The sequence below is a fragment of the Populus alba genome, chromosome 1, assembly GCF_005239225.2.
Source record: "Populus alba chromosome 1, ASM523922v2, whole genome shotgun sequence".
NCBI lineage: Eukaryota > Viridiplantae > Streptophyta > Magnoliopsida > Malpighiales > Salicaceae > Populus > Populus alba.
Window position 1 is genome coordinate 10,920,659 of NC_133284.1, and position 12,750 is coordinate 10,933,408.

The following is a 12,750-nucleotide window of genomic DNA, read 5'->3' on the forward strand; positions in this document are numbered from 1 at the left end:
TGGCAGTTTTTTCAAGTAAATACAAACAGCGTTGCATGATTTGATATCAATCGGATGTTGATATAATATTTGTCCGTTTCTCTTTCTTTTTATCAAAAGTGATAAGTTTCTATACGCAGTTTGGTTGGTTCAAGAACTTCTGGTCTTTTATTCATGGTTGGTGGTGAGATAGGGTTCTCATTAGAGACGATAATATTGGCTGGGAATCTCTGACTGTGACCAACAAGGGCTAGAAAACTACCATGACCTGAAAATTTAGAAAGATATGATTACAGAAACGGATACCTTGCAGGAAACTGAGTTGAAAAGGTAAACGTTGATCGAATCATGTGTCTTGTTAATTAATCACGAGTCAACTTCAACAAAGATTAAAATCTATTTTAGTCTGACATTTATGAAACTAGTTGGAAAACGGCATGATAAAAACTTTGATCGAAGATAAGTCAAATCCACAACAAACTCTTAAAATGGTCACAGCCTACGGTAGAGGTTATACGACTGCCCATTCAGTGATAAAACAAAGAGGTTATGATGGTGGGTGTTTTTATTGAAAATAGCTTTTCCCAGGAACAAAAAATAAAAACAAATATAATTTGAATATATTTTTTCTCTCTAAAAAATTTATTACTTTTTAAATAGGTTAGAAACTAACCTTCATAAGATAGAAAATTATAATCTTAGAACCAAAAATAAAAATAAAAATAAAAATCCAAATTTGACTTAAAATCAAGAACATAACAAAATTGATACAAATAATATGTCTAGAGCCAAATTTTAGGGTTTTTTTGGAGCTCAACTAGTTGCAACGAGTTAAGCTTGTTATAGAACTAGGTATATAGAATTATCAAAAAAAAAAAAAATTAAGATTGATTTAATTATTAGATCTAAAGTTATAATTTTTTTATGTTAATTTATTAACTTGACATGACTAGATTTCTTCTTAAACTTAAGTCTGTCTCCACTAGACTATATGCATGATATATTAATGGTTGTGTTGTTACTGCAAAATATTTTTTTTAGAATGTGTTACTTTTTAACTTTTTGAATAGAATAGTGTGAAAAATAATATATGATATTAGAGGTGAGATTTTTAATCTCTTATCTTTCTTTTTCTCTTGCTTTTAACATGTAGGTCCGTTTATCTTTGTGGGCATGTCGTGTTTTTAAAAAAAATTGAATTTTTTTATTTGAAATTTACTTTTTCTTTTGTCTTGTTTTTGAAATGTAGGTCCGTTTATTTTTGTGGGCATGTTGTGTGTTTTTAAAGAAGTTGAATCTTTTTGCTTTTTTTAAAAAAAAATATTTTTGAATTATTTTTATGCATTGATGTCAAAAATAAATTTTTAAAAAATATATATTAATTTAATGTATTTTCAAACTAAAATACTTTAAAAAATAACTTATATGACATGAGAAAACAAAAATTTTCGGATCTGAATATGATTTATGGTTTCAAAGCAATGACATAACTTGTCAAGTACATGGATATTTAAGAATATGATAGAAATTATTTTAAAAATATTTTTTACTTGGAAAAATATTAAAATAATATATTTTTTATTTTAATATATCAAAACAATCTAAAAATATTAAAAAATTAATAAAAAAAACAGATTTAACTTCAGTATCAATATCAATGTCAATGTCAAACGGGCGCCACTTAAGGAAAGGTTCACACGCAATTTCATAAGCCTTTCCAACGAATATCTTCATTATCTCATTCATCCTTAAAATCAGGTTCGCCCTTGACCCTTCATATTATTCGGAATCTTTTTCTCTTCCTTCGCATATTCAACAAAGTTACATTAGTTTGCGAAATAGAGAGAAATGGAAACTTCTTTTTTAGGCCTTGCTCTGGCAGCTATTCTCATTCTCCAGTTCTCTACCCCTATAAACTCATCATTCTCAGCCACTACATCTTTACCTTCAAGAAACAAATACATAGAATATATTAAAACTTCTTGTTATAAAACTACAATCTATCCTAAATTATGCTACCATACCCTTGCAATCTATGCTAGCACAATCAAAACCAACCCTAAACTACTTGCTAAAACTGCCCTTAATGTGAGCCTTATAAACACCAAATCGACATCAAGGTTGATGATAAGGGTGTCAAAAATTCCTGCTCTAGAGCCTAGATTGGTTGCAGCCGTGTTAGATTGTGTAGAGGAGGTTGGGGACTCAGTGTATGAGCTACAAAGGTCCATCGAAGAGATGGGTCATGCTGGCGGGTCAGATTTTTCAAAGGCAATGAGTGATATAGAAACATGGGTTAGTGCAGCCTTAACAGATGATGATACCTGCTTGGATGGATTTGCTGAAGGGGTCATGAATAAAAAAGTGACGGCCATTGTTAAGAGACACGTACAAAGAATTGCACGTTTGACCAGTAATGCTTTGGCTCTCGTCAATATATATGCTTCAACTCAAGCCAACTTACCTTAATTAAGTCCTTATTTTATCTCCCTCCAGTGGAAATTGTAAGGAATCCAATCCCAAGCTGTCAAAGCTCATGCATATAGGGATTTTTAGCCTGAATTACCCCCGTCTTCTGCATTTTCTGAAGATACTATCTAGTTTTCAGAAAAACTATGGTTGTGGATTAGATATTATAATATGAAACAGTTCTTTTAAGTGCAATAGCCCCAAAGTCAAATTGGGTTGGGTTTCTTGAACTAAAACTCCAGTTTCTTTCGTGGCCTCTGGTATGAAATATTCAGCAAGCTTGTTAATGGATACTACAGTGTGTTTAGGGACTCTTGTACTGTGAATTACCTGCAATGTGCTGTTATCAACAATATGGTATGGCGTAAGTTTAATACAATATGCACTGATGTCTTCCCCTATGGCATAACGATTGTAATGTCTTTCTTTGGAAATCTATTGTCTTGCCGTCCATTTCTTCACTGAATTCTGCGAAAGAAAAGAAGAGAAAAAACACACTTGATTCCGGAAAGTTTGAGAATCATGTGCTCTTAGAACTACTAAAAAAGTTTCCGAGCTAACTAAAGTTTGAGCTGATTAAATTGATAATTTAATTAAATTATATCTCAAATATAATATTATTTATTAAATCATAATTGATTCTGATTAAACTTGAAGAAAAAAAAAATCATTGACATAAAAAGAGGTCCACTAATATAACAAAAATGTAAGGATCTCATTCAAAGATAAATTTAAAAATAAATTTATTTTATTTAAATGAATTTTTTAAAAAAAAATTACAATCCAAGGCCTTAAGAAATGGTGGCTCAGGAGAGTGAGTGATGTGGGCCCATTATGACTTTCTTAAAAAGAAATTAAAAAAAAAAATGATATTTAATCAAACAACATTCAAAAATAATTTTACAACCAAATAATTTTTTATAAGAAAATCATGAAAAAAATATACAAAAGAGATTTTTATAACATAATTAAAAAGGCTATGATCTCATAAAAAAATCATGATGGCAAAATCTGATGAATTTAATTAATGATATTACTGATATGATTTTGTTGATAAATTATGCATTTTGATTAATCTCATAATATTAATAAATTAAGCTTATGTAATGTTGTATTTTCTGACAAAATATCTAGTAATATTAAAATATTATGTTTTTATGGTGATATTATTGTCAGTATCGAAAACGATGTCACTTATAATAAAGAAAGTCATGAGTTCCTAATTACATTTATCTTTTAACAAGCTATTTAAAATGTTATGTCATCAACTTGGCTATAATATACTTCAAATAAAGTTGAAATTACTTGGAGAAAATTTTCAATTGAGGTTAGTTGAGCTTGTTATATCGGTGTACCATCTGTAGTGATGGAAGTGTAAATTTTATGTCTGGGTTTGTGAACATTAATGAGATTAATATGTTATAGTTCTACTTAATAGTAAACCTAGATAAGGAAACTCTACTCTTCTAGTAACTCAGAAGACCACACATGCATCACGAGTAACTTATCCATCTAGGTTAGGTGGTAATGCAAGGAGACATACATCAACATAAGAAATTGTTAATATGGAACCTCGGTTAGATATGTAAGGAGACAAATGTTAGCATAAATTTTTTTTACTATGAAACCTCAATTGGGTATGATATTTGTTCTCCATATTACTATATAGAATCCAAACAAAGTGATGATAAATATGATTATCACATTGATAGAGTTGAGGTTGAAGAGGAAGATGAGGATGCTAATTTGGTTGAGCCTATAAATAAATACATGACAACCTATGCTCTTAAATTTAAGGTTGTGAGTGGGCATGACCAATACAGATGTAATGAATGAGTAATGCGATGATTTAGTCTATCTCAACACATATCAAATTATATTGATATTGGTAACGAGATGTATAATATTAGTCGTTAGGGTGTGTTTAAGGGGAATTTGTTGTCATTCAACTTACCTAGATCTTTGGGATGCTAGAAGAGATCGTATATTTCAATAGTAACATCTATCGATTGGTGCAAATACCTACATGAGATGGTATTTAACCATTACACGACGTTTTATTACACCTATCTAGTAGTGTTTTCTAAGACATCAACACAATTCGATGCATTATGTGCCCCAATATTGCAGACATAATTGATTGGTAAGCAATTTATTTTTACATGTAATATTTATTAAATATTGTTAATGTTATTATAGATGATGAGTCCTAATTATTTTTTAATGTATGTATATAGATTCATTACTTAGTACGAGAGGCTCAGAAGCAGCAATGACTATCTATGAAGGCGTCAATGAAATGAGATGTATTATAGCCAACACTACTTTTAATTTGTGTTGTGATGGACTTTAAAATGTTAGAGAGGTTGAACATCTTGAATTAACATTAGCAGAAGATGAGGTTGTTTATTGTGTGAGTGTTAGGGTTATTGGTCCATTCACAAGTGTCTCAAACCCATATATGAGTTGGAGTGATGTTGGGGTTGGTCCTTACACGGATGTTATAGATTTGTCCTCGAGTTGGATGAATTGTGTTGGTGGTGCAGGTCTCTCCACGAGCATCCTAGACCCATTCACAAGTAGGGGTGATATTAGTCCCGACACCTACAAGGATGTTACACACTAGTCCTCTAGTCAGGCAAGTTAAGGTGGTGCTCCAGGACTGTCCACAAACTAGGGTAATTATTGGTTGTAGTTACATTATATGTCATAAACATTATGAATAGATATAGATGATGGGATATAATTTTAATAAAATATTATGCTATGTTAATAATTGTATTTAACTATGTTAGTTAGGATTGAATTGTGTACACCTAGTTGTGTTACTTATGTGAATTGTGATTTGAAACAGAAAATTTATATATGAATTGCTGTAAATTGCACGTGTGAAGGAGCTTCATATTAGAACCTGTAAATGATGCCCTGAAAACATCCGTCACGGATCTCAGGCTTCCTTCCCCAATTCGAAGATAGAAAAGGAAAAATGAAGAATCCCCATGCCTAGGAACGACCTCAAAACGGCATCCTCTCTGTTTGAATAGCGTTAGGGGTAGAGCTGTCTTTGGATTCCTTCAGTCACGGAGGAGACCGGGACAAGGACAACGTCAACAATCATTTAGGATCGAACCCCAGAGTACAGGTCTTTCACATGCAAAAGTAGTCAAGTCGGCCACAGCAGATGTACTTCGGTGGTGGTTGAATCTATTTCAACGTGGCTAAGCCTAGAGAAACCTTTTACACTATTTAATGAAGGGCAAGCACAAGTGTCCGCCGCACGCAAGCAAATATATGAAAATCAAAGATCTCAAAAACTACTTTTCCAACTTAATTTTTACCGTCTGTCCCACTCAAATTCACATTTGAAATTACAATTCACTGGTTAAAAAGTAAAAACAAAACCAAAAAACGGTACATGTTGATGTAACTGTTTATTTTTTTCATAAAAAATCTATCTCATCTGGACGATCCCAGCATGGACAAGCTTCTGAATCTTGCTCATCACCATCGGATTCTTCATGTGTTCCTGAGCCGCCTTAGGGTTCTCTTGGAAGTCAACCAACACCTGTAAATTGGGACAAAATGTATTATTACCAAGCACAAGTGCAGCCATCTTGGATTTTGCCAGGAAAGAGTGAATATGGCAGTTTAGATCCTTACCTGTCTCATGACAGGATCTGAGAGGATGTTTTGAATTTCTGGGTCCTGCATTGCCTTGGCCTGGCGAGAGGGAAGGCACAAACTCAAGACCACGATCCAGATAACACTTAACTTTCTGAGAATGAACAACAGTCAGAAAAGCAATCTTACCTGTCTCTCCTTCAGTTCCTCAGGGGTTAGGTCACCACGGCTGGCCTTATTGAGCTGCTCCACACATCTGTAAAATAAGTGAGAGCGCAATCAAGACTCTCCCAACTGCGGGTACACTTATATGTAAACAAATCTAGATGAACATAAATACCTTCTGACACCATCTAGCAAGTCCTGGTTATGGGGGTCATGTTTCAGACCCTCCTGATAAGTTTCCAAAGCTTTATCATACTCTTTCATAAAGAATTGAACAGCACCTTTTCTTGTATAACCCTTTGAAAAAGTTGGATCAAGTTCAATGCACTTCTCTGCATCCTTCAGTCCCTCAGGCAGAGCTCCTAGTTTAGTGTAGCATGCAGCTCTGTTACTATATGCCTGAAAATAGCAACCAGCCATGAATTAGAGTTGGAACAGCTGAAACTTGTCGCCTAAATAAGAAAATGCTTGGATGGCTATTATTACCTTGGGATCTTTAGGATTCCTTCTCAAAGATTCTGTGTAGTGCTTCACAGCCTCTGGATACTTTTGCTGCTTGAAATATTCATTGCCTGCAGAAAATGCGTACCAACACAATATGCATATATGTGAGGAAATGTATTAATTAAGTGCCATTCAAAGGAATGACCAGCAACTGAATATCAACAAAGAATGGCTACCTTTCTCCCGCTCTTCCTCGGCCAATGTTGGATCAAAGTATTCTTGTTGCTCAAGATCCTTCTTTGCTTTCTCTGCGTCGTTTAGTTTCTTCAATGTGTCAGGATTGCGATGCTCTGTAAGGGCCTTCTGGAAGGTCTCAATGGCTGGTTCATAGTCCTTCGAGCATCTTGCCATTTTTGCCAAGGCAGTTCCTTTCCTTGTCAATGCTCTTGCTACCATCTTAAAATCTGATCTAAGCTCTCTACCCCTTTCAACAGCTTGGTCACAATCTTTAATACATTCAGCATTCTGGAAATTACAGTAATTGGATCAGAGAGAGGGTAAAGGTGAAATCAAATAGTAACAAATGCTGCTAAATGCTACTACTGTGTTCAGTGGAAAACCATGCACAGTGATGCGAAAACAACAACGGAAGCAAAACTTGTGTCTTTTTGCAGACAAGGGTATTGCTGGACAATTGGAAACTTTGTCTAGGTTTATGTTTTATTTTCTATTTAGTATTTTATTAGTCCCAAGGAGTAACCAGCTTTATTAGGTTTTTCATATTCCAGATTTTTAATGAGTAACTAGCTTTATTAGGTTTTTACCTATTCTACATAGACTTAGTCAGATTCAGAACAGCCTTCAAAGCAGTCCTGCATCAGTTGGTATCAAAGCTTCAAGATTCTGAAACTTTGTTTCATTCTTCTTCAACCATGATCACTGTCACTGAATTGAATTCAAAACTCAAAATCTTCAAGCACAATTTGGAAACAAGACTAAAATCTACAGAGACTAGGTAGAATTCAATGGAAATATCTATTACTGCCAGGTTCAATAAGGAGCAAGCAGCATTAGATAGGCTGATAAAGGCTATCCTAAACAACTATTTTGTTGAAACAGCCACTCTCATAGCACATGTTTTTGTTGATCAGAAACTGGGATTATTTCCCAAAAGGAAGATTCAACAAGAAACGATGGAATTTCAGATTTGATGCAGAGAGTAAAAGAGATGAAAAAGAATTCTCTAATCAGGCTCTTACAAAGCCTAAAGAGCTCTATGTCACACTTGATGGAGCTCGACCTAAGAAAGAACATGTTGAGCACAACGCTAATGAACACAAGGAAAGCAAGGAGAAAGTGGTATTAGCAACACAATTGGACTTCATTATTCCTGATTTTGATGGTGAAATTGGTTAAAAAATAAAAAATCATATAATCATTACTGTCACCAACTAACAAGAATTTTTGGTTCCTATTTGAAAGGCGTTGCATCAAGGTAAGGATTCGAGCTTTCTCCAAACAGGGGAGAATGATGTGGACACCATAGAATACAAAACTTGTCGTTTTGTAAGCACGGGGATTTCTGTAATTGCTAGAAAATCAGGAATCTAGGTTTTAATTTCTATTTAGTATTTTATTTATCCCAAGGGATAACTAGCTTTATTAGGTTTTTCCTATTCTACATAGACTTGGTATTTTGTTATGTAGGAATCTAAGTCCTTAATGTATTAGGACTACTAGAACTCTATAAATACGCATGTTGAATTTCAATATTATGAATAACAGTTTATGAATTAAAATTCCAGCAATTTGCTTTCCATTGTGTGAATCAATCTCCCTTAGGTGTGATTCCAAAGAACCCTAGGAGTGATTCCAAAGAACCCTAGGTGTGAAGCTTTAGGTTTTTTTCTATCATCTAGGAGTGACTCATAGAAACCCTATTAACATGACTCTAATAGTTTCTACAATTCCCAGCAAAAACCCACTTCAATACAGCCCCAACCAGCCTGCCTACAAAATCAGATTCAGAACAGCCTTCAAAGCTGTCCTGCATCATATAGATAAAAACATAACAGAAAGAACAAATTTATGACAGAAGAAAGCATAAACAGAAGCCTCAAAAGGCCAGTCCCTGTTAGCATAATTGCAAACTTCATCAAAGCAGAGTAAGCTAATCAGCCTATAAGTGATCACCTAAATTTCTCTAGATTGCTATTAGGAAAAACAGAACAAATATGCCCAAATCCCATTCAAGTATGGGCATCATAACCCAATTTCACACTACTCAATTAATTTCCAGGCAAATTTCCAAACACTTAAATAGTATCTCTTTCTCAAGTAATATAGTTCACTGAAATTATTGCCAAAACTTGCAACTCCTTTTGGACCAAACTTGTGAAGGAAAGGGTGAGAGAAAACAGGTTGCTTCATGATAGAGTTTAATAAAAGGAAGCAGAAAGGAACAGATATATAACTCCACTAGAAGATTTGTTTTCATGCTTATGTGTCTCTCAGTCTCCATTAAGACTCTTCCTTTCAAATAGTCACTAAAGAGAGATTTTCAATGCTATAATCTGAGCTCTATGTTGACATGAAAGACTCGCCCTTTAACAGCTTATGATATCATTAACAGAATTTCTTTACTTCAATAAGATTAAGCATCATTTAACTCATGTAGAGCTTATTCTAACATCATTTGAAAATCATAGAGCCCATCAAAAATATTTAATTTACCTTTCCCATCTCCAAATAAACAGCAGCACGGTTCGTCAAATACGAAATATCCTCATCATCAAGCTCCATTGCCTTCGTATAATGCTCAATAGCCTTCTCAAATTCCTTCTTTTTATAAGCAGCATTCCCCAACTCCTTTTCTTTCACTGCTTGCGCCTTCCTCTCCTTCGCTTCCTTCTCCTCCGTTACCTCCATTGGCTCTGGTTCCACCACCTTCTCCTCCTCCACCTTCTTCTCCTCCTTCCTCTCCGGCGCAGGCGGCTGCGGAGTGGACGTCCCCTCCGGAATCTCCATATCGTCCCCTGCATTCGGTTCTCTGAACTTCACATTCAACAAAACCCCCAAAGCCTGCATCACTCTCTGATCCTTCAAGTAGAGATTCAGATTATTAGGGTTTTTCTGAATTTCTTGCATCATCTTAACAAAATCGGGCTGCTGCAAATACATTCTCGTGGACGGATCCGCCGTTAACTTCGCCCACATCTCTGGACCGGAGAAAGCATCACCAAACGGACTCGGCGGTGGCGCTGCACGGCTTCTGGAGGCAGCTGCTTGAGCATCAGCCAAGCCAGATTTTAATCCTTCATTGTTAGGATCAATCTCAAGTCCTTTCTTGTAGGCAGAGATAGCGTCTTGGATTTGGTGCAAGCCGAGGTGAGCGGCGCCGAGCCGAGAGTAGCCTTTGGACCAGTCCGGCTTCAACTCAACAGTTTTCTTAGCGTCTTGTAGAGCATCGGCGTAGTTGTGGAGAGAAGCGTGAGCCGCCGATCGGTTAGAGTAGAGGACGTGATTAGTTGGAGAAAGAGCAATGGCGTTAGTGAAGTGCTTGACGGCGGCGGTGTAATCGCCGGTAGAAAAGGCGGCGTTGCCTTTGGCTTTGGCTTCTTCGGCCATGTTGAACGGCGTCGAGTTAAATCGGCTAGGGGATTAGGAGGGGTTTTTGAGATACTTTTTTTCTTTTAGAGAGAGGTGAGAGTGAGAAGGGAGAGAGGGGTCATATAGGAAAAGAAGAGGACGAGAGAGTTCTGGTTAGAAAGCGGGTTCTGGAATGTTCTTTCTTGTGGTTTTTACTAATTGGATTCGAATTCGCTGGATGGGAAGAGGGTGTTTGGTGACGGGGATTGTAAGGGTAAGGCTCTGGTTAAGGTGCGTTTTTGTTTCGACTAGATTGTCATCAAATCTTTTGGAATTTAAAAGGGTTTTATTTTAAATTTTACACTCTATTTGTCAAGTTGAAAGAAAATGGATAAAAGGAAAATAATTGAGAGAGATAAAATTGAGTATATCATAAGGATAATTAATTAATAAGGATCCAAGACATTAAGGATGAATCCAAGAAGGAAATCTTTCTAATATTTTTTATTTATAATTTATAATCTTTTCAATTTAGATAAATTAACTCTTGTGATTTATTTTTTTTCTAATTTTTAATGTTAAATTAATTGACTTTTATCATTTCTCTTTCATGTTAGCCAAACCACAATAAAATATATAAGGTCATTCATCATTATCTTTTTGTTCATGCTAGGTTATTTCAAATGTTATCTTGAGATTGGACCAAGATTTTTCTAAACATAACAAATAAGATTTAGGCTGTAAAATTTATTTTGGTATTGCTATCAAACCTCGAACAATGGGGTACATTTAAAAAGTCTCAATCCAACTCTTTTCTAATTTGATTTTTTAAATTAAATTATGTAAAACTTATCATAATATAATTTTGTTGACTTGGTAAATTCATAAAAAAAAAAAAAAAGCTCAAGTTAACTTAGATCAATTTGTCAAACCCATGGTTCAAGTTATGGACTCTCTACTAGATTCAATTAAATTTATTTTATTTTATTATATGATAAAAAAAAATATGAAAATCTATTCAAAATCAATCAATTATTGAAGAATATAATTTAAAATAAAATTCAATAAAACATAACATGTAAACCTGTGTTTAATATTGGAGTTTTCAACTAAAAAACAATCAACTAAGAAAACAATTCTTATGGTTGGGGATAAAAATCCCTAGTAAGTTAGTTACTAATCTCAAGCAAAACTAAATAAGAATATGTACAACAACAACTATCAACAATTATAGTTTTGATGAAAATACCATTTATGTTTTTAAATGAGTAGCATTGTTGTAATTTTAGGGGGGGAATCCTCCTCTTGCAATATTAAAACCCGCTACCATATTGAATGGGGAAAAACTTATAGATTTTGATTTTTCTCCTCTTTTCTTCTCTAAAGTCACTTAGAATATAGGCACAACAATATGATTTAGTGATTTTTATCCATTATAAAAAATCAAGTTAGGGGAAATTTAGAATGAGAGTGAGGTTGGGAGTTTGGGTTTCAAAGATAAAAAATATGGATAATTAAAGAGCAATAAGGAAACTTTGGAATCCTTGCAAGAAACACATCCATTTAGATGATTTAGTTGTGGTAAGAGACTTTAACCATTTAATTTTAATTTCTAGTTGGATTTTGATTTTGATTTTGAATTGTAAAACCCCTAGTCCTTGAAATTAAGGTTCATAATTTTTGTGTTAGGATGTTAATTTGAGTTATTTATAATTTTTGTTGAGTTATAAGAATGCATAGTAATGGTTTGAATTAGATCAATTATATGAAGAAATGGAAAACCCTTAATTTTTTAATTTTAGGTTTTATGTGAATATTGAAGAGAAATGCTAAACTATATTAATTGTTTTCACATTAATGTGTATGACATAAGTAAAGGTTAAGTTTGAGAAATTGAAAACCAATTTATGGAAAGTTGTTGTGTCAGTGGTCGACTGCTTAAGAAACTTGGTGAATTTGAGAATTTGATTTAAATGGTGTTGATTTTAGTATTCTAATGATGTTGTTTAAGAATGATTTGGTTTTAGTAAGGCATATTACTAAAAGTTTACTAGTTTTAGTGATATGTTGGAAATATATAAAGTAATGAAAATTGTATATGTTTAGTGTTTAGTGATGTTATTATGCTTAAATTGGTTTGAATGATGGTAATGTGTTTAAATTGATGGGAATTAATGTGGATGAATTGTGTTAATTTTTATGCTTTAATTACGTTATGGAAATTGGATGAAATTACATTGAATTGGATGTTTTTAATGATATTATGGATGTTTGAGTTTGGTACGATGGTGGAATTATGTTGAAGTATGATCGAAATTCATGTTAAATAAAGTGTTTAGATATTGGATTATTTTGTAATGTGTGAAAAGGGAGGTATATGAATTGATAAAATTGTGTAAATGTGAATGTTTTAATGATGTTATTGTGTTAAATTTTATTGATATAATGGTGAAATAATATAGCTCATTATGGTGATTCATGTTA

At 33.7% G+C, this 12,750-nt stretch overlaps 1 protein-coding gene across 1 annotated transcript; it reads right to left on the bottom strand.

Moving 5' to 3' along the window:
* Window positions 1-5,753: 5,753 nt before the first annotated feature.
* On the bottom strand, window positions 5,754-10,458 carry LOC118036109 (hsp70-Hsp90 organizing protein 3). Its single transcript, XM_035041818.2, has 7 exons — window positions 9,412-10,458; window positions 6,915-7,203; window positions 6,721-6,806; window positions 6,410-6,633; window positions 6,259-6,325; window positions 6,109-6,168; window positions 5,754-6,013 (listed from the first exon to the last, which is right to left on the bottom strand). The coding sequence occupies exons 1-7, from the start codon at window positions 10,303-10,305 to the stop codon at window positions 5,900-5,902; spliced, it is 1,734 nt and encodes a 577-aa protein (XP_034897709.1). The 5' UTR covers window positions 10,306-10,458; the 3' UTR covers window positions 5,754-5,899.
* Window positions 10,459-12,750: the final 2,292 nt, after the last annotated feature.